The sequence below is a fragment of the Myripristis murdjan genome, chromosome 1 (genome assembly GCF_902150065.1).
Source record: "Myripristis murdjan chromosome 1, fMyrMur1.1, whole genome shotgun sequence".
Taxonomy (NCBI): Eukaryota; Metazoa; Chordata; class Actinopteri; order Holocentriformes; family Holocentridae; genus Myripristis; species Myripristis murdjan.
Window position 1 is genome coordinate 33,420,268 of NC_043980.1, and position 23,361 is coordinate 33,443,628.

General features: G+C 41.1%; 1 protein-coding gene across 1 annotated transcript; it reads right to left on the bottom strand.

Annotated features, from left to right (window-relative positions):
• Nucleotides 1-6,262: 6,262 nt before the first annotated feature.
• On the bottom strand, nt 6,263-22,529 carry LOC115366496 (von Willebrand factor A domain-containing protein 7-like). The gene is made up of 17 exons (XM_030061983.1): nt 22,347-22,529; nt 21,519-21,655; nt 16,207-16,351; nt 15,878-15,971; nt 15,480-15,608; nt 14,871-15,057; nt 14,272-14,441; nt 13,939-14,051; nt 13,618-13,734; nt 13,343-13,516; nt 13,046-13,175; nt 10,094-10,243; nt 8,756-8,848; nt 7,467-7,738; nt 7,179-7,312; nt 6,872-7,031; nt 6,263-6,643 (listed from the first exon to the last, which is right to left on the bottom strand). The coding sequence occupies exons 1-17, from the start codon at nt 22,527-22,529 to the stop codon at nt 6,263-6,265; spliced, it is 2,769 nt and encodes a 922-aa protein (XP_029917843.1).
• Nucleotides 22,530-23,361: the final 832 nt, after the last annotated feature.

Genomic DNA, 23,361 nt, shown 5'->3' on the forward strand with positions numbered 1-23,361 from the left:
ATGAGCCCAGCTTCTGGTTGGCCTGGTGGGGGGATATGATGCTCTGGCAGTGGTATGGCGTGCCGGTGTGCCACATTGTGGAGGACGCCGCACGCCATCACAATGCGGCACACCTTCTGAGGGCTGTAGAGCAGCATACCCCCAGTCCTGTCCAGGCAGCGCCACCGTCCGTTTAGCAGGCCGATTGTCCTCTCAACAACTGACCAAGTGCGGGAATGGAGATCATTGTACCTCCGCTCTTGGTCAGTCTGAGGGATGGCAAGAGGGGTCATCAGCCAGGTCTTAAGTGGGTAGCCACGGTCGCCTGGGGTCAATTGGAAGCAGTCAGTTAATTATGTTAAGTCGATGTATAGTTTCCATTTGTTAATTTTATACACCACGAGCACGGATCACACACTGTTGTCGTAAATGTATGCAGAAGTGCGCCGGGGAAAAGGTGAGGCTGATTAAGATATTTCACACTTTACGCACTGGTTTATTGACATGAGTACTTTACACACAGAGAAAAAAAAAAACAGCAAGTCACAAACTTTAACCACTGACTAGTACTGATGCTGTGAAGACATATTTGGATCATATTTGTGGGCGCACGTGCTCAATGCGTGAGGGAGAATAATATTAGGACAATTAAACGAATAAATTGTTTACTCACCTAGAAGCCACCCACACAGCTGGCACACAGTGCAGTCTTGTAGTCTGTTCCAACCATGCTGTTACTCAGAATGTATGAGTCGTGCGTTGAACCAGGTCACCTCGCCACAATGTTGGTTAGTTGCATTTGCGCATCACATATGATCTGTACAATTATAGAATGAAAATGCTTCCTGTTGACATACACAAATTCATCCTGTGATGGCGCTTTTATAGCAATGTGTGCAGTCGACAGCTCTGATTACATTAGGAAAACTGGCTGTCACTGCAAATTGCGCTTTAATGTTGGCCTGTTCAGCTGCATTGTATGGGAATTTGATATACCTGGCTGACATCCCACACAGCTGGCATGGCTCGGCTAAGGGTCGACTGGCACAGTCCCGATCGGTTGGCCAGCTCCCTCTGGAATGCCCCTGTTGCGAGGAATCCCATTGTGTCAGCACCTGTATGGGCACAGGCAGTGCATGGCTCCTCGCCGTGCCGCACTCCAAGGCTGGCCGCAGCTCGGCACACAGTTCCAGGAGGATTGCCCTCGGGAATCTAAAGTGGCTGATGAGCCAGTCGTCATCATGCACCAGTAGATCCTCTCTGTCTCCAAACACACACTCTCTCCTTATTGCACCATTTGCAATGTCTTCCAATAGTGCCAAAGCAGCCATTGTTAACAGTATTCTCTGCATCACTTTGCACCTGCTTTTATATCCACTCATGTAATTGCAGACACATGGGTGTGTTAATTCTCCATCAATTTTAAATAGGGGCCGGGCAGCCTAAGCTGCCAGGACCCTCTTGTATTCCTGCGCGTTCTTCTTCTTCTTCTTCTTCTTCTTCTTCTTCTTCTTCTTTTTCTGAGGAAGTCCTACTTCCCATGCCTGAAAAATCACCCAATTTTGCACAAAGGTCCAGTCCCATGCCAGATACATTCAGATGCAAACTCAAGCCAATAGTCCTGATGGTGGCACTATAGCAAGCCTTTAATGTTTAAAACTTTGAAAATTCATAACAAATCAATGTGCAACAGCTTTGCAACTTTCACCAAAATGTAGCCCCAATACTGAAGAAACTTTTGTACACTCAAACCTATCGCAAATTATCAAGTCCATCACTCTGTTTTTTTTTTTTTAAAAACTGTAAAACTTGTTAAACCTATCTCCTCCCACAATTTTTGCTCAAATGTCACCAAATTTGATACAGAGCATCTTCAGACTGTCCTACACACACGATCCACACAGATTTTTGATTTATCAAAAATTGAGTCTACAGTGCATCAAAATGTTTGACTGTAAATGGTACTGTAAACATACACTTGCAAATTCTTGGTAAATAAATCTTCAATGTTCATGAAAAAAATGGACAAAATTTTGGAGTCATGGTAGATGATGTGTGGCAAATTTCAGAACTGTATCTCAAAAATTGAATTTTTGACAGCATTTTGAATTTTGCTCTCATGTGAACAATTGGAGTCAATGCAAGAATGGCATTTTTAAACATCAGTTTTTCACTTATGGAGCAAATCAATCATTGTTAAAAAACAAATGATCAACATCTCTATGCTGTCTAGATGCAATACGTGTATTTTCAGAATTTTGTCTTAATAACTACATTTTTGACAGCTGTTTAAAATCTGCCTTTCCATGCATGGATGGCTTCTGTCCTGCACGTCAGTGATTGGCTCAGTCAGTTTGTGAAGCTACATGTGAAGGTTTAGCTCAGTGAGATAGAGGCCAATCCTCGGTGTTGAAGATTATGAATTCAAGCCTCAGCTTGTGCAACATTCCCATGTGCGAAAACTCACCAAACTTTGCGCAAAGGTCCAGTCCCATGCCAGCTCATCATTGTCAGATTTTTGTTTTGATGACTGATTTTTTTTTTTTTTCTACAGTGGTTTGAAATCTGTCTTTCCATGCATAGGCGGCTGTTGTCATGTGACTGGCTTAGTCAATTTGTGAAGCCTCACATAAATTGACACTTGTCAATTAGCTCAAGTTCAAGCCTCAACTGAGGCAAAATGCACATTAAAATGCCACCTTTCTTTTCATCTTCCAATTCTCCACTTGTTGCTCAGAATTGCCAAAAATTGCCCGGCCCCGACCATTGCTGCGCAGCAGCTATAATTGTTCATGTGTTTCAGATGTGCACATCACTCTGAAGTATAATTGTTTTCACATTATAAACAGTTTCCCAGCATCACCTCTAAGTGTCGCCAAAGGAACAATAGCTGTAGAAACGTGCGTACGCAAGCTATGAAGTTGGCGTGAAGCACCGTACATTTCCACGCTCATTTCACTCTTTATACATCTGAACTTTGCCGTGGAAAAGGGCGTATGCCACGTTTTTGTGCGTACGCACGCTTTATACATGAGGCCCCTGGAGTCCTCCTTTTCCACTGGTTATTTGCCACAGTGTCATCTGATGTGTGGATAACACTCAGTAAATATTGGGAAATAATTCTTCCCCTGAAAATAGTTAAGAAACATTAAAATAGTGTCTTCAACAGGATCTAAATAGTGAATATGAGTCATACACTTTCTCTTGACTGAGGCCGTGAATGTACAAATACTAGAGTAAAAGCATAATTTTTGCCCTAAACCAAGGGTGTCAAACTGGTGCCATGGAGAGCCGAAAGGCTGCAGGTTTTCATTCTAACCAAACCAGGTGATTTCACTGATCACCCCACCTCCATGCAGAGAGGAGGAACCAATCAGTGAAATCACCTGGTGGAGTTTTTGGTTAGAAATGAAAACCTGCAGCCTCTCGGCTCTCCACGGCACCAGTTTGACACCGCTGCCCTAAACTAAGGACCCTCTCCAAGCTGTTTATTTTGTCACTAACCGTCAGAAATACAGATATTATGGGCAAATGTGTAAGCAGAAGAAACACATTGTTCAGTGAAATTTAATTTCAGTCCTAACCACAGCTGTTTTACTATTTACTGCTTTAACAGACGTTGTCCCTCTGGGAGCTGTGCTGGTCGACAAGTGTGACCAGTTCAGAGACTGGGCAATGCAAAGCCAAGAGCAGCAAGGGCAGCATGGTGAGATGCAGGAAGAGCTGCAGAAAAAACAGCAGTGTGAAAATGATGGAGAGGACAACTCTGAGAGGGCATTTATACTAATCAAACAAGACAAGACTCAGCCCTCAGCTGAAACTACAGCAGAGAAGGCCACCCATGTGCAAACTTTTCAAAAGATACAGCATCTCACCCTCACTTAGAAATGACTAAAGCCCAACTCTTGGCACAGTTGGCAGTGTCACCAATCTTCCAACAAAAGGTAACGCCAGTGTGCATGCAATATAAACAAAAATACAAACAAACAAAAAATATATGTCAAGAGTGCCTAGCTATGTCTGCTAAACCAATGAAAATAAAGAAACAGAAAACGATCTTAGAGTTTTCAAGCTGAGATTGGATAAAAACAAAGCCTTGTTTTACATAAATACAGGGGTTAAAATGTTAAGTGGTTCTCATTTGCCATTTTAGCTTAAATGTTTTGCAACCAACATTGTAGATGGGACTATGAGACCTGTTAAGACAACAATTTGTGTGTTCTACATGTTTCACAAGGAAGCCTAATTCTGTATAGAGCCAAAAATTTGAATGTTACAAATATGTGATATAAAAATCTTGAGGTCATTTATGATTTGTGATTCACATCCAAAGAGCCCCCAAATTGTGTATGGAACCCTTCTTTTGGCCTAGAACCCTCACACACATTTTTTGTTAAATTATCTTCAGTCGTTGCCTCCATTTTGATGCATTAAGATCTCATTGCTCCGATATGAGAAAAATTTAAATTATTTATACCATTCAGATTCTTGCCTTTGGCTACCAAATTGAAGTATGTAGCTAACGTTTGTATACACAGGTAGTTGGTGATATTTTTGTTTCCCATTGTTAGCTACATCCACAAATCCAATCCACTTGGCTGCCATTGGAGCGTTAATGACCATTGGAACTTTCTGTATTTAAAAAAATATTAAATTATAAGTTAAGGTTATTTGTTACACTGTTACACAGTGTAACACTGTTACACTGTAAAAATGTCAGTAGATTAATTTGTTTATACAGTTTAGTTTTCTCTGTTATGTTGTTTATTTACATTGTGCTGTGTGTTTTAAAAACCTGGTAATAAGGGTTTATTGTCCTGCTTGTGCAAAAATTTGCCCTCTAAACAAGGACACTGTTAATACTATAGTATTACCTTCATTTGATAGCTAAAATAATTTGTAAAATATCAAGATATTTTTTTTTTCTTGGCTCTGTAATTTGAGGTAATTGGTAACTAATAAATGTGGAATGGACTTGTTAAACAAAAAATTGTCAGAAATCTTTCTGTTGGCAAAACTGAGATATTGCCAGTTAGGATCTTGCATTTTATTCAAACATGTACACAAAATAGCATTCATAAAATATACACATAAGAACACAAGACAGGAGAACAAATTACCTCATTTATTTAAATTATTTGTATTCATTTTCACACCAGTTAAAAAAGTAGGCTAACATAATAGCCTAAACAACTTTTTTTCCTCCACATAAATGATAGCCATTGAAGAAAACCATCACTGGTGGTACAAAGTGATGCCATGAGCCTTCATCACAATATCATATCTAACAAGGAGGATTAATGTGCTTGAATTTTCACTTGCCTGACTGGAGTCAAAACTGGAGAATTAACTGTCACATGTTTGCTCACTGTAGGCCAGTGGACAAATGTCCACAGAGAGGAGAGAGTGTGAATATGGTTCCTGCCAGTGTTATACAGAAGAGGTGTACTTTTTTAAAACAAATTTACAAAAATGAAGTGCAAGAAATTGCCCATATGGCCATCAATATACACCAAGCAGCTTAACCATCTTAATAATATTGATCAACTTAAAATTGAATTTTTGTAGAGTGCTGGGTTGTATTGTCATCTGGGTGGTATAGGAGTCCATATGGTGGTAAAATAAGTCATTAGTTGCACAATGTTCCCGTGAGCTGCTTGCACACTGTATTGGTGTCTCTCCATTCACTTCCATAACACTTTAGAAGATGTCTGAAAATAACACTCAGCGTATAGAGGTTCCCAAACAAAGCTGATTATGCATGTATATATATGTGTGTGTGTGTGTGTGTGTGTGTGTGTGTGTGTGTGTGTATATATATATATATATATATATATGTGTGCGTGTGTGTGTGTGTGTGTGTGCGTGTGTGTATATGTGTGTGTGTATATATATATATATATATATATATATACACACACATATATATGTGTATATATATTATTATTATTATTTTTTTTTTTTTTTTTTCCCTGCAAACGCTACCTTTCGTATCTACTTTCCAATTCAAATAGTAAAATAACATGAAAAAAGACAGGACTCTTTTTATATTGGCATAATCCACTTTGTTCAAGTTTGTTTATGCATTAAAAGTATTACTTTAGGACAACTTTTGTTGTGTTATATAAGTCACTGCAGCAAAACAAGTACTATATACAAGTACTGTATACTGCAAGCCGTCTTGGGGAATATAGAGCAACTAATGAGGATATGGACTCATGCACTCATGCCCTATACAACCAAACATCCTACCAAAGCTCAGTTTTGCTTTAACATACTCTGCTTAAGGCCTGGCCATGAAGGTGGACACCAGCAAACACAACCACAGCGGTAGAGACAGGGTCAGGACAGGAGGGCCACCAGATTGCACAATGGAATGGTAGCACCTGCCCACATTGCCAACTTCATCAACTGCTATAAACTCCATGATCTGTGAGCAGCAGGAGGCATTGTAGGTTGCCTGAACAACGGGAGCACTGAGGGAAGTGTGTGAGAGGGTTCCATTACCCTGCTGCAGGGTAATGCGCTTTATGCCAGTGCCTTCACCATCTGTGAGGTTGGCTGAGAGCTCCCAGTAGAAAGGGGAACACTTCAACACATCTTTAGGGCAGTCATCAGCTAGGACACTAACCATTTTGCATACTGGTTGATGGAAATCTGTAATCTGGAGAGAGCATAGAAGAAAAGAGCAGGGAAGTTTGTGTATTAGTTAAAATAATGTATGAAATATAAATACAAAATGAGTATTTACAGCACTATGACCACTGGCAGGAGTGCCTGAGTCATGGTGATCTTTGTGGCTGGATAGGCTTTCTGCTTTAAGCTTTCATGAATTGGTTTATTATGTTTTTTTACTGTCCAAGTTGATGTATTTTAGGATGGGCAAGGTTACCTTGGTAATGACGGAGAGTCTCAGCACGGCATAATTGGAGTCAGCACTGGTGGGTGACCTGACACTGATAGTCAGAGTGACATCAGTGCCCGATCGAGTATTAGAAGGCGGTGTAATGGTCAAATGAGTATTGGCATATTGACCTGTTTGCAAGTTGAGACTGTCAAAATAGTAACAAAATTTAAAGTTAGGGTTACTCTTATTGTGTGTAATTCAGCCACTTGAGTGCTTGAATTTTTTTTTTTTTTTTTTATCAAACATAAAATGCATATCAAGCACAATTATGTGTACAGGTACCTCTCCTCACCTAGGTGGGAATGACATGGGGAAAGCTTTGTCGTTTTCAACATTGATGGAGTATGTTCCTCCAGCGCCCTCTGTCATGACTCTGAATTTAAGGAGGAAGGTTTTTCCTGGCTCCACACTGCTGTCTATCACAGCCTATGAATTAAAAAGGGAGAGAAAGAGGGGAGGGAAGGAAATAAAGGTGAAGAAGAAGCACATCCATCACCATAGTCTCCTATTTTGGATCTAGAGTTGCATCTTGTGTTTCCCAGGTTTGAATAATGTAGAGGCAGGAAGTGAAGAAACTCACCTCAATGTTCACTTTGGAGACCGACATCTGGGTGGTGGACTGCCTCTGGAATAGGCTGTTTGACACTGTATCTTTTCCTTTCAGTAAGATCACAAACTCTCCCTCAGGGACTTTATCAATAGTAACCAGCATGTCTCCATTGCCCATGTCAGATATTTTTCCATGGTTGAACACCTCAGATCCAGATACAGTCACCAAGCCAATCTCACCAACAGTCACAGAGGACGGACCTTTCCTGCCCAACACTGATACCAACAATTTGGCAGGCTGGCCTGGGTTTACAGACGAGAGACATAAAGATGAGAGTTAGCCAGAGAAAGTGGTTCTTGCTGCTTGATGTTTCCCATGGCCCTCAGAGATGTTTTTGTTGAGGTAGTCATCTTTCACTATTAGTTTAATCTGCTGTGGTACTGACTACAGCATCTGTTTTGAGTTTTCTTCTCTTTTGTTTTCTTCATCAGAGAATTTTTGGCATTTTCATTTTAAGATATGCTAATAACTTATCTTTTTTTTTTTTTAAAGATAATTTTTTTGGTCATTTCAGCTTATTTGACAGTCATGATAGAGAGACAGGAAGGGCAGGGAAGAGATAGAGGGGATGACATGCAGCAAAGTGCCTGAGGTCAAATTTGAACGCAGGACACTGCAATCAGGACTCAGCCTTGGTACATGGTATGTGTGCTTGTCCAGTGAGCCAGCGGGGCACCCCAAACCACTGTCTTATTTAATCACATTATTATTAACCCTTTCGGCACCGGAGTTTTTTTCCCGCGGCTTCTCCCGCGTCTGCCACGACAACCACGGTTGTTTTCATCCCCGCTACATTCACCCATATTTGCGGTGTTATGAGCCCCCCTGCCACCTCGACCACGTCCCCTGCTTGGTGTTCGCAGAATGCTTCCACCCCGGCCACGCTGAGGTGAAGCATACGCTATACAATGTGCTGATTGTGGACTATGGCGCGCGGACTCGCCGTCACTACTAACATCAGTTTCTGCTTCACTGGACAACTGCATGTCTTCGTCCTCGGAATCGGAGTCAGCCAGTACCTGACGAAGTACTTCGTCGACGGTAAACCGACCTCTCGGCATCGTGAGTAAATGAAAAAACACTCTTTCGCTCTGCTCTGCTCTCGCTACACTCAGCACTACTACCACTGCTTCGCCGCCGCGTCTCTTGCTTGTCGCAATTTTGCGACTTTGGCACTTAAAGGGTTAATCACAACTGTATAGTTTCATGATTATACATAATGATTTAATGGTGCTGTATAATAGCTTTATTGTAAGTACCTGCTTGTGGGCGTCCATTAATTACTGCATAACCTGGGTGCGGTCCCTGGAAGGGCTCCACAAAGTCATAGACAAAGGTGATAGTACTCTGGCCTGGAAACACACATATCCTCCTGAGACCCAGAGGAAAAAATGTTTTGATATTTCGATTTTTTTAAGATAGTTCAAGTATTGTAGTTGAAAGAAACATGTCACAGCAAAAAAAAAATCAGAAATGTTATTTATTTATTTTTTATCAAATGTCCCTTACAGAGGACATCGGGTCTTGCTTGGCGTAAAATGTCTTGTAATTTCCCAAACACTTAGAACAGATAATTTCCACTTTTTTTTCCACATGATAAAGAAAGGAGAGGCATAGTTTAATACACATTTAGGAAATGTGTTATTAACTATATGAGTCGATAACTTGCCAAATCAAGCTTTTAATTGAGTGTGTGTGTGCAGTTTGTGTGAGTGTGAGTGTGAGTGTGTGTGTGTGTGTGTGTGTGTGTGTGTGTGTGTGCATACGTGCATTCAACTTAAAAAGGCTCTCATTTCCCTTTCTGTAGGAATTTCATAGCCATAGCTTACATGCTGCTCTTTACTCATAGTGCACGGCGGGTGCCCTGACTTTCTCCCTCAGACTCAGGCTCCTCAACAGCTGATTCCTCCTCCTCTGAGCTTTCACCTTCCTGCTCCTCTGTCTGGCCTTCCTGCATTTCATCTCCTGACATCTCCCTTCCACAATCAAAACCTCATCAAAATCCTCTCTGCCTCACTCAGCCCTCTGTTTCCTGATGTATGCAAATTGAATAAAAATAACAGTTAGCAAGTCCCGCTGTCCTCTACAAAGGACATTGAACAAAAGTTGTGTTTTGACAGGGTTGAAATTACTGTACATTCCTGAAATCTTACTAAATTGAAGTTAAGACTCTCATATTGAAGAAACAATTTGATTATTATCGACAGAAGCATGATATCTGCAAAAAATTGATCACTTAACTCCTCTACTGCCATAAAATGTAGAAGTTGAGATTCCCGCCATTTTGAAAAGAGAGATCATGTTCTCTGTTGGCCACACCCCCACAAATGTGACATCACTGGAAAGCCCTGGATGTCCTCTTGACAGGAAAGTGGGACTCAAATAGGTGGTATAAATTGTGTTTGACTTAGAGGTCTCAAACTCATGTCCCCTACAGAGGACAAAAATGAATTGCTGGGTCTCAGGAGGATATACACATACAGAAAAAGGAGCACTCAGTAAACAATTACAAATAAGGCCTCATGGCCTCACCAAGACAAAATTTCAGCAACACCTTTTAAAATGCACTTCACAGCCAACAGATGGACATATCTGACCTGTGACCTTGAGTGTGTAGGGTTGGTTGGAGTTGACCCTGATCTTCCAGGTTCCTGTCTGCATGTCAGTGAGACGAACTCTCCTCAAGTTGCCCACTGTCTGAATGGTCCCCAGCTTACCACTGGCCTCATTTTGACCCTGGCTCACACCTAGAAGTTGGTAACACTCATCATTAGCTGAATAAATATACTACCACAATTACATATAAATATGTCAAGAGTCATATTAGCTCCCACAGTCCACAGACATGCAGGTCAGATGAATTGGAGATACTAAATTGCCCCTTGGTGTGAATGTGTGTGTGAATGTGCTTGCTTGTCTGTCTGTCCTACAATGGCCCGGCGACCTGTCCAGGGAAAATGAATGAATGAATGTTCACAGTCATATGATGTCAGCCATTTTGCCCTACACAAACTAACATTTACACAAACGCGAATTACACCGCCTTCCTTAAATGAACTCGGAGCAACTACAAGATTAATAGTGTTACTCTAAGTGTACAGTTTATGTGCTTAGAATTTAATGCTTTTTCACGACCCTACACTAACCCTACACTAGTGTATCTCTTAACAAAATATTTAATATTATAAATATTTCCCTGCACTGTGGACACTACTGTCCCTAGACATTTGGGGGCCCAAAGTAAAAAATAATTTATTCACAACAAAAAAAGACACATTTCTCAAATTCTTTAAGTTGCCTAAATCCAGCAGCATCACCAACAGTGGGCAGACACGGGCTTGACAGATCACTTCATTCTGCTGAACCCTTTGAAACCTAGAACTTAGTGTGCAATAGAACTTTTATGTTGAAAATTTTAATTTTAAGCTCTGACCAAAAAATTTTATCAGTTTTACAAATGCTTGTAATTTTTTATGTAATTTTCTGGTTATTTACATGTTTTGTTTTGTTTTGTTTTTTTTAAACAATGTTCTTGCTATTTGCTTATTGTGAGGTTATATTCTTGCAATTTCTTGACCAGTATTTGGGTAATTTCTTGCTAATCTGCTTATCAGTTTTTCCCCATGTTTTTGAGAGAGATCAAAGGAATTTTCACTGGTTTAGGGGTTAATTGCACTTTAAAACTGCCTAGAGGGCCCAACAGCCCTGACTGTGGCACACAACCTACATAATGAGCCTAAAAAATAATAGGCAAAACTGTGGCTAGTTTGTATGGATTGATGATAAGTTAATTCCAAAGCTAAAATGTATGTTTTCCTTTAAAAAATAGATCAAAGTACACTCCTGATCAAAATTTTAAGACCAGTTGAAAAATTGCAAGAATTTACATTTTGCACTGTTGGATCTCAAGAAGGTTCTAAGTAGAGCTTCAAAATGCAAAAAAAAAAAAGAAATTGGAGTGAGACAAAAAAATTTGAGTAAGCAATTTATTGCAAACAACCATTAAACTGAAATAGGCTGTTCATCAGCTGATCAAAAGTTTAAGACCACAGCTTTTAAAAGCCCACATCTTTGCAAAAATGTGAATTCAGTGCCATTTTCTGTCAGGTATCCACACTGTGATGACCTCCTGATGGCAAAGGCAAAAAAGCTTTCTCTCTTCGAACGTGGTCGGATTGTTGAGCTGCATAAGCAAGGCCTCTCGCAGCGTGCCATTGCTGCTGAGGTTGGACGCAGTAAGACAGTCATTTTTAACTTCTTAAAAGATCCTGAGGGTTATGGAACAAAAAAGTCAAGTGGTAGACCCAAAAAAAATTTCACCAGCCCTGAGCCGGAGGATCCAATTGGCTGTCCGTCAAGACACGGGACGATCCTTGGCCCAAATTAAGCTTGTCACTGGTGCCAACTGCAGTCCCATAATACTAAGTCCCATAATACGTCTTCAAAGGCTTCGTCTCCTTCAACAGCACAAAATTGCCCGTTTGGAGTTTGCATGAGAGCACCAAACATAGGACATTGAAAGGTGGAAGAAAGTTTTATTCTCTGATGAGAAAAAAATTTAACCTTGGCAGTCCTGATGGCTTCCAACGTTACTGGCATGACAAGGAGATCTCACCTGAGATGTTTTCTACACGGCACAGTGGAGGGGGCGCCATCATGATCCGGCGGGCTTTTTCCTTCAATGGAACAATGGAGCTTCTGGTTGTGCAGAGGCGTCAAACGGCAGCTGGCTATGTGGAGATGTTGCAGGGGGCATCCCTCATGACTGAAGGCCATCGTTTGTGTGGTAATGACTGGGTTTTTCAACAGGACAACACTGCAGTTCAAAATGCCCGCCTAACAAAGGACTTCTTCCAGAGAAATAACGTCACTCTTTTGAACCATCCTACATGTTCCCCTGATCTAAATCCAGTTGAGAACATTTGGGGTTGGATGGCAATCGAAGTTTACAAAAATGGACACCAGTTCCAGACAGTGTATGCCCTCCATGAAGCCATCTTCACCACTTCACCGCAACATTCCCGCTAGCCTCCTGGAAACACTAGCATCAAGCATGCCGAAACGAATTTTTGAGGTGATTAACAAGAATGGCGCAGCTACTCATTACTTTTTTGAAAATTTTATTTCTATTTTAGGAGGTTTTGGGGTTTTATTGAGATATGGTCTAAAACTTTTGATCAGCTGATCAACAGCTTATTTCAGTTTAATGGTTGTTTGCAATAAATATTTTTTTTTTGTCTCACTCCCATTTCTTCTTTTTGCATTTTGAAGCTCTACTTAGAACCTTCTTGAGATCCAACAGTGTAAAATGTAAATTATTACAATTTTTCAACTGGTCTTAAAATTTTGATCAGGAGTGTACAGGACCTTTACACACCGCTGACAAAAGAAAACACTGAATAAACCTAAAATTTGAAGGTTCACTCATGGTTCCCATCATCAGCCGAACCCACTGATAAATTCTGCACTCTCAATTTTGCATAGTCCAGCTGTGGTTCCTAGTGCCTTAGGTTTTTACTGCTGCAGTGTGTGGACTTATGGTATGTTACCTGCAGGGTTAGTGAGTGTAAAGGTAATGGAGGTTCCTGTGATGTAGATTGTGATGTTTTTCAGAGATCCATCCAACACAAAGGGGAAGGTTTCATCTTTAGAGTTCCTAGCTCGTTGAAGAACTGTCACCTGAGAAAGGGGAGAGAGTTTAAGAAGAGCAAGTGGAGAGATTTAATATTGCACTGAAAAACACTGAATTCTTCAGAATGTAAATTTAAATATGGAGAATGGAACCACTTAAGAGAGAATGATGTATGATGATAGGACTTGCTGAACAAAGACCTGTGTGGTCTTACCAGGGCTGAGGTGGAAGTGTCGAGGATGACATCTGTGGCCTGAGGCAGCTCCCTCTTGGACACCTGGATGGCCTGGCCTCCAGAGGCCAGAGCGATGTCCTTGTAGTCCTCAAAGGAGGCGGCACTGACAGAACGACGGCGCCTCCGACTGCTCCCAGTCATAAAGAATGACACCTGTAGAGAAAAGAGGGCATGGGTTAAAGAAGTGGACAACAAGGTATCGAAAAAGGATGTAGAATGTTTTGTAAGTGTTTTGTTAAGGGGTTGGTGTTTACTCTTGACTTGGTGCTCCTGATCAGAGCAATAATGGTGTCCTTGAGATCATAGTCTTTGGCTGTAGCATCAGTGAACACATAGATGTCAGAGGAGGCCGGGGCACCAGTTAGAGCCAACTAGAAAAAGAGGCACAAACACAATTACTCAACCTGTTATTTGTAAAATGTAGTGTTTCAAAAAGGAGTTCACCGCACACTCAACCACAAACTTTGCTGAGGTGCCGAAGACTGTTTCTGACAAAATGTATTGTTTGGAAGATAGTAAACCCATCAGTGATTGTTGTTATTTATAATGAAAGATAATAAGATCAGTCACAGTACCTGGAGCCCTGAAAAGCACATCTCAGGGACATCACCACCTCCTTTTGCTGTGAGCTTAGAAATCTCTTTTTTCATCACATTTGCATCTGTTGTCCTTATCATGGGTCCAAAGTCTATACATAAACACAGAAGTTACTGACACTGCAGATTTACACCGAGTCTATTTGAACAAAGATTGTCGTTCTTGGACCAGAACAGTACATTTATAGTTAAATCTGTCATGCAAGACTAAAGGCGGACAGAGTGTCAAATATGACAAAAAGTGTAACAGCCAGTTGCTAAAGAGCACTGGTAGCATTTTTAACATGTTTAGTTAGGTTCAAGAGATCATACCAGGGTCATTGAAGGGAACCAGAATGTACTCAGAGGGCTCGTCCTGTGTTCCTTTTTTAGTGTCAATGATTTCATAAACAACACTCCTGGCCTCCTCAATATCATCTGACATACTGCCCGTAGTGTCAATAACAAAACACACAACGGATGAACGGGCAATCCCCATCATTCTAGGAGAAAGTGAGACACAAAAAAAGAGACAGGTTAGACCTGTTTTTGGAGCAAATTAATAGAGCAAATACAATGGTGCGAATAACAATAAAAAATATTTTTCCAAATAAAGATGGCCAAAATTATTGAATTATATGAAAATATGTTATACCAAAAAAATAGGGCAGGTATGAGTTGATCATTTGCTTTTCCCCTGACAGTGGTTAAAGTCAGGGCAATAGCATTTGTTTTCTGTGAGTACATTATTTATGCCTGAAAATTGTAGAATCTCATTGGCTCTGTTCTCACTTTTTTTGTTATATGACCCATTTTCTCTAATTTTTATTAGTGCTATAGGCTTATTTGTGTTCCACCATATCTAAAAGTAATTCCAGATTACTTTGTCTGGCACTCACACACACATATGTTTAGGCTGTACAGCACCATACCTCAGGAAGTCATGGTCTCCAGCAGCACCCCGGATATCCTCCAGCAGCTGCAGGCTGGCACTGATGGCTGCATTTACAGCGGCTTTATGGAAAGCTGCATTGCCGGAGTGACTGTCATCTTTGTTGATGCCACCACGGGGGACTTCTTCACTGGTCATGTCACCTGTACCCCCATGACTACATTTACCTGGAACAGTACACAGGGCATGTTAAAGAGACACATCCAACTGGGACATGGAGCAAATTGCTATTTCAATTGGACTTGTATGACATGGACAACAGTATACTCTTCTGGGATGGATTCTTTTGCACAGTTAAATGGTCTGCATCTTCTATAATTGTAAGATGCATATTACAGTATATTACATATTATTACATCTTATAAATAATTTACACAGTCAAGGGTGAACAAGTAAAGCTCTAATGTATCTGATGGGGTTGGCACTTAACTAGTTGGTTCCTTGACAGGGCACATGCACCATGTCCAGAGTCCACAGAACCTGCTTACCCAATAATTCAGGCATGTATATTGTGGCTTTGGTTGAATATGTGTGTACTATATTTGAGCATGTTTGATTTGAGCTTTGGTGTTATATATGTAACTGGTACCTTGAGGCTTGGTAGCAGAGGAGATTCCCATGTAGCCTGAGGTGAGTTTCTTTTTTGTCAGAATGTTAGGGAGGATTTGGTTGGGGCATGTCCCACCAGCACAGTCACTGCAGGTGGGAGTGTCGACATCTACACAAGCAAAACGCAAGGCAAAACACTAAATTCAACCTGAGACACACCAGTTTCAGATCTTACTTTCTGGTCAGTAAAGCCATTGTACAGCATTCAGAGAGTCACAAAGGTGGCCTGTGTAAACAGAAAAATAAGCACACTTTCTGCCCTTTGGTACTTAGTAATGATCCCCTGTTGGAGTTTAAACCGACCATAATAATATAGATGTTGACTACTTTATGAGAACACACACACACACACACACACACACACACACACATACATACCTGCCAGGTTTTCCAGAGGAAGATCTGGGCGTATGAGGTTGATGTAAGGCTCTGTGTTTCCCAGCTCCACCCAGTTACTGTGGCTGTAGAAGTCCTAACAGTACATACCCACTTATATACACAGGATTTTAATGTCATACTCAGTATTTATGCAACTCGTAAAGCAAATCATTATTTTCCTGTCTTTTCCCTTCCCATTCCTCCCCTCAGTCATTTAAAAACCTATTCTCCACCCTCCCATTTCCATCATGTGTTTTGTTATTCCCTCTCCTCTCCCATCTTTCCTTTCAGCTGCTCTCTCCAGAGTTGTCTCCCTCCAGCCCTCTCACCTGCAGGGTGTGAAGGACTCTGCCCAGCGCTGCTCTAGCGGCCTTGAAGTTCTCATTGCGAACATTAGCCTTGATGCTGGCCACGCCCTCTGTGATTAGGCCACGCCCTTCCAGGAAGGCCTCTGAGTTGAAGTGGTGTGGAGCACTGAAATAGCAAAAAAACAAAAAAAAAACAAAAGACAAAAAGTCAGAAATACGGACTTAAAGTGGAATACTATAGGTTAAAAAAATTACAGTAAAAGGTCTGGTCAAAAAGGAATACTTTAAGCCTACATTTAAATTTGTCTGCACTGTCCTCTAACTTGAGATCTTCAATATGAAAAGTTGCTTCACATGAGTTGTTGTAGTTTTCAAAATTATTAAAAGGCCACTCCTATAGAGAACCCGAGGGATCTCTATAGGATCCATCTAAATAAGGCTAATGATCGTCTTAGTAAAGCCTTTTCAGATCTTATTGATACACTTGGATTTACTCTGTTCAAGAGTCAACTCATTGCAATGGTAATATCCTTGATCTGGTCTTGTCTAAAGGGATAGCTGTTTCTAATTTGACTGTCTTGTCAGCTACCTCTGCTATGTCAGATCATTTTCTTATTAAATTTGAGGCATCACTGGCCTGTCCTGTTAGTGGTGGCACAGATGTAATCACCAGTTGCCATATTGGTCCCTCTGCTGTTGCTGTTTTTAGCCAGCAGCTGCCTGGAGTTTTGGCTCCTATCACTGTAGAGACAGGCTCTGTCGAAAATCTTACTAGTACCCTTAATGTGGCTCTCCAGCTCTCCAGTCTCCTTGATACAGTTGCGCCTGTCTCTACCAGAGTGAGGCGACTGAAGAGATTCACACCTTGGTTTAATGAAGAGATACATGCTTTGAAGCAGGCCTGCAGGAGATTGGAACGACATTGGCGAAAATCAAAGTTGGTAGTTTTTTACCTATCCTGGCATGATAGTTTTATTGAAATATAAGTGTGCCTTAGCTGTAGGGTTGGGTACCGAGACGTTAGGAACCGGTTCCAAATAGGAACCGGTTCCTAACGTCCGGTTCTGGAACCGTTAAGGAGATTTTTGAATTTCGATTCTTTTTTCGGTTCCGAGTGCCCGCACTAGTTTGTTTTCGGGGCGTGTATTACTCCGCTCGGCGTCCTCCGCGCCTCCGCTAGCAAGAACATCACTTGTCCGAACATGGACCGCAAAAAACACCCGAAAGTCTGGCTTCATTTTAATTTGAAAGAGGACGGAGTAGCACAGTGCAACATCTGCGAAAAAACAATTTCTGCCAATGGAGGATGCACGACAAACATGACAAAACACCTTCGCCTGCATGGTGTAACACTAATCGAGTATACTGTGTTTAACTCGTTGCATCGCTCTCCTGCTCCCGTTGCTTCCTCCACTTCGGACAGTCAACCTTCATCATCAGCCAGCAACTCCTCGTTGCAAACAGAATCAGGTACATGGAAATTATGGTTGTCTTATTATGTGGTGAAAAGGCTGCATCCCCTTTCAGAAGTAGACTTGGCGTGGCGACTTTTTTCACGAACATGGCATGTCCTTTCGACAACGATCCCGTGGATGAAGGTGCAGTGTTACTGCGCAGAGAATTAAATATTCGTCGGGAGATGGTTACAAGACGCGCATAGATGTTTTACCTGTTTGAACAATGTTTTTATATTTCATCTTAAGCTGCTGCCAAGTGCGTTTCTCCCCCGCGGGATTGTACCTAAATGAAATAAATTAATAGGCTACCATTCAAGCAGTTTTCCCCCTGTAATATTATTGTGATTGCAACGGACTCCATTTAAACTTACGTATTGACCCGAGCAGGAATGTTCTCTCCCAGGCCTTCTCCCTCTCCTTTGCCGCTGCAGCGGTGTTGCATTTTTTATTATTATTATTATTTTGAACATGTTCAAACTCACTGTATGAATGCATTAAGATTTCCAATTCAACTGGGGTGAAAAACGCAGCCCGACGCATCCCCGTTGCCATGGTGACTCGTCAAATCGAGGCTACATTGACGCTGTCTTTTTACAGCTGTGGGTCACGCGCTTACCTCCAGGTGAAACTACTCCGAGTTGATCAAACTGACTCAAATCAGCTGTTCTGGAACCCAAAACTCAGAGTTTCCTGTCTCAGAGTAGATCCACTCAGAGTTCAGGGTAAGACTTGGAGTTTGTTGAACCTGCTTCATGAAACGGACCCCTGGTAGCTACTTGTTATCTACACAGTAACAGTTCAGATTTAACTGCTGACAGATTTGTCTTTAGCAAAGTGCTCATTTCATTTGAAAACATCACTATATATGGACACATGTTAAAGTGTTTTTGTGTATTTATTGCACATTGCTCTTATGCTCTGTTCAAAAAATTTACTAGAGATATCTTATGTCTTAAGAAAATGGCAAATACTTGACATCAATATGTGCACTTTTATATTGTGTAATTAAACCGATTTATGTAATGTTTTACCAATGTTTACACGTGCAAATGTACATTGTGTAGCTTTTTCAAAAAAAAAAATTCTCCTGATAAATAGGCTGTGACCTGTTGACCTCCATCTCAAAGAATCATAATCGAGAATCGTTTAGAACAGGAATTGATAGTGAGAATCGGAATCGGACTCGGAATCATTAAAATCCAAACGATACCCAACCCTACTTAGCTGTCGCTAAAGCAGCGTATTTCTCCCGCTTAATCGGCACTAATAAACATAATCCTAGATTTCTCTTTGAAACGGTAGCAAAGCTCACCAAAAAACAGCCATCTGCTACCTGCTCATCATTTACAGCCAATGAATTTCTGGACTTTTTCTGTAACAAGGTTGATGAGATCAGGCACAAAATTAGTTCTTCATCCCCAGCTGCTCATGTGGATGGTATCCTATCGAATCCAAACTCACTTGTATGCTCTGACTCACTGACAGTCCCTACTATCACGGTTTTTGAGGCTGTCTCGCTTGATACCTTGTCTAAGCTTGTGATAGCCTCTAAACAAATGACTTGCTTTCTCGACTCGCTACCTGCTAAACTCTACAAAGAATCCTGGCCTTTACTGGGCACTACAATGCTAGATATTGTTAATTTATCGCTTAGCACCGGCATTGTTCCCAGCAGTTTTAAGACAGCTGTGGTCAGACCGCTATTGAAGAAACCGCACCTTGATTCAGGTTCTTTAAACAGCTATCGCCCAGTCTCCAATCTCCCGTTTATGTCTAAAGTGCTTGAGAGAGTTGTGTTTCAACAACTCTCCATGCACTTGGTAGTGAATCATCTCTATGAACCTTTCCAATCGGCTTTCAGGGCCTGTAACTCCACTGAAACTGCACTTACTAGAGTTGCCAATGATCTCCTATTGGCTATTGATTCTGACTCTACCTCTGTGCTTCTATTACTGGACCTCAGTGCAGCCTTTGATACTGTTGATCACTCCATTCTATTAGCCAGACTAACTGAGAATTTTGGTGTCACTGGCCTGGCTCTTTCATGGCTCAACTCATACTTATCTGAAAGAACACAGTGTGTCTTCTATAACAATACTACATCTAAATTTTCCAATGTTAAATACGGTGTACCTCAGGGCTCAGTCTTTGGTCCTCTTCTTTTCTCCCTATACATTTCGCCACTTGGACAAATTATACGTAGTCATGGTATTAATTTCCATTGTTATGCTGATGATACTCAACTATATTTGCCCATAAGGGATGACGATTCCACACAGATCTCTAGATTAGAGGTCTGTCTGGCTGCTGTGAAAAATTGGATGTCACTAAACTTCCTACTGTTAAACTCAGATAAAACTGAGATGCTAGTCATCGGCCCTCCCAGACATAGACACCATTCTGAACAGATAACATTACTGCTCGACAACCGTGTGATTTCACAAAGTGTGGCAGCCAAAAATCTTGGTGTTACTTTTGATCCCTGCTTATCCTTTCACAGGCACATTAAGGATATAACCAAGACTGCCTTCTTTCACTTACGTAATATAGCACAAATTCGGTCTTTCCTGTCCATGGCTGACGCAGAGACCTTAATTCATGCATTTGTTTCAGCCAGACTTGATTACTGCAATGTGCTGTTTTCAGGTCTGCCACGTGCCAGCACCAAAAGTCTCCAGATGGTTCAAAATGCTGCTGCTAGAGTCTCAACTAGGACAAGAAAATTCGATCACATTACCCCGATTCTTGCCTCTCTTCATTGGCTTCCTGTCCATATTAGATCAGATTTTAAGGTGCTTCTGTTAACTTATAAAATCTTAAATGGGCTTGCCCCATCATATCTTTCCAATCTCCTTAAACCCTATATTCCATCTCGGGCTCTCCGCTCTCAAAATGCAGGGCTCCTATGCCTACCTAGAGTTATGAAGAAGTCAGCAGGTGGCCGGGCCTTTTCCCATCATGCCCCACTGCTGTGGAATAACCTCTCTGCTGTTGTCAGGCAATCAGAATCTGTTGATTCTTTTAAATCCAGACTAAAAACTCAGCTCTTCAGCTTAACTTATGGTTAGACAGTTACTGGTATGGTGGGCTGGTTCTCGGTCTCAATGAAGTAACCCAAGAACTCAACTGCCGATGAGATTATTGCTCAGTCAGAGCTAATCACTGATCAGTATTGTTCTTTCAGATGACTAATGTCCCCCCTTGTCTCTCTGTGTGTGTGAATGGTTGATGTGAGTTTTTCCGATTGCCTGTTCAGTCTTCTATTGATCCAGGTCTCCATGGTGTTGGTAGTTGTGTGGCTCAGGTCCCATGCTGGCTCTGCTCGGCATCATTGTCGCATACTTCATACGCCAAATGTCTACATTACTTCTTTTATATTATATTTTTTGTGATACTGCTTTTGTGCTCCTATGTTTAACTGTGTTTTTGATTTCTGTGCTTACAACATCCGTTGCACGTCTCTCCGTCCTGGGGAGGGATCCCTCCTCTGTTGCTCCCCTGAGGTTTCTTCCTATTTTCTCCCTGTCAAGGTTTTTTTTTTTTTTTTTAGAGAGTTGTTCTTCATCCGATGTGAGGGTCCAAGGACAGAGGATGTTGTATTTCTTGTAAAGCCTTTTGCAACAAATTTGTAATTTGTGATTGTGGGCTATACAAATAAATAAAATTGAATTGAACTGAATTGGATCTACTCGGCTCATACCTTAATAGCAGATTTGACAAGTAATCAGGTTTGCACTACAATGCTAAGACTTGTGAATTAATTACAGAGTCTGCTTAATCCTTAAGTCTTGTTTGTTTGTTTGTTTGTTTTTTGGTTGTTATTAGCTTGTTCTGTTCTGTTTTCTTCTCATCTCCCTTTCTACACCATTTCCCTACCTGTTCATGAAGTCAAAATCTACCACACCGTTCTGGGCGTAGATCTCTTGTAGCGCTGAGCGGAACTTGCCAGCCGATACGTCCCCACTTGCTGTGGGACCAAGACAGGCCTGGACCAGCTCCTCAAAAGAAGAACCCTGGGGTCAACAGATAGTGAAGAGTGCGAAAGGGGCACATTATTAAGCACAGAAAATTGATGGGAAAGTCTGCCTATCACCCAAAAGAATACCACATGACTTGAAAGCTATGTTTTGTTTGAAATGCTACTTTGGACAATGTGATATTGGAGGGGTGTTTTTTTACTGCTGGACTGGAAAAGAATATGCTCACAGATTCCTCTGCCTTGCTCTCAGCACAGCAAATACTAAGGAGTAGAGCTGAACGATTAATAGAAATATCATTGAAATCGCAATATGGTGCAATATCCAAATTGCAGAAGTTGCAATTCTTTGATATAGGTGAAATGTGTGACATGTGAAGTGACTGCCTTCATATAGCTATAGGAATAAACCACAGTGGGAACATTAACACAGCACAGAGATATTTCTCCCTTTCTGTCTAGGTGCCACATTGTGCATACAAAGGTTTCGTTGCAGAAACACTAACATGGGGAGAGCTTGGACCTGTTTTACACATGCACCTGCACATACATACACCAGCACTAACAAAGCATGTAATCTGCTGTGTTTTTCGTAGTATAAATCACTGAATGATGATTTTAAAGACTCAGAGAAACAGGTTAAATTATTACACACAAACAGATGGGTGAGTGCGTGTATTTGTTGTGTGTACATTTTTACAGCATGCACATGTGTGTTTTCTGTTTACCGTGGGGTTGAACTCATGACCAGAGGCTTCAGCCACTGCCCGACATGTTTCCGTCACTTTTTGCAAAAGCGCTGTGCCTGTAATGCTGACATGAGTGGATGCGCTGCCTCCAATGGGAATAAAGGCCACAGTGCGGCTTGAGAGGGCCAAGGCCAGCAGGGTGATGCCCAACACTGGTGACATGATCAGTCTGAAGAAAATGATGGAGAAAAATCACAAGCAATGTAAAACCACAACCAACAGTTCAGTTGCATGTAATATTGACTCTCACACTGTCAAACGTCTTTAGTTTGTTTGTTTGATATTTTTAATGCTGGTTTAATAGACACTTTATTTGGACTATCCAGTGGTAATATTGATGTTGTTGTGATACTTTATGAACAGGTTATTGTGCATTTGGAAGACTCTTATATTGATCAAAATGCTGACTTTTATTTTGAGGAATGCAATTTAGCATTTCTGTTATCATATATATATATGTTCCTTAAGTACTATTAATAGGTCAACAGGAGGTTATTATGACGTTGAATATATAAATAGGTATAATACGTTTCATGCTAATGTTAGACACTTTTCTATGAAGGGAAATGTTTGGGGGAAGGAATTCATAGAATCTCTATATTAACTTTTATCTCTATAATCGATATATATACGTGTGTGTGTGTGTGTGTGTGTGTGTGTGTATTCAGACACTGTTGGGGAAAATTGTTGCATAATATGATAGATATTAACACCTTTGGATTAATATCATTGTGCTTGACAGATATTGGCAAGGCCAAACCGGTGGACCAAAAAACAGGAAACAGGAGCAGGCGCACTGGATCCAGGAATGTTATGAACGCACACACTCCCACCACACACACTCCCCATGCACACATACTTCTTGGTGAGACAATCGTAGGAATATTAGTGTACACTGACATCCTGTTTTGGTGGAAGATTTGGGAGGTCGGTGTAGGCTACAGAGATTGACGCTATATCTCTCTATAACTCATGCATGTGAGAATAACTAGCA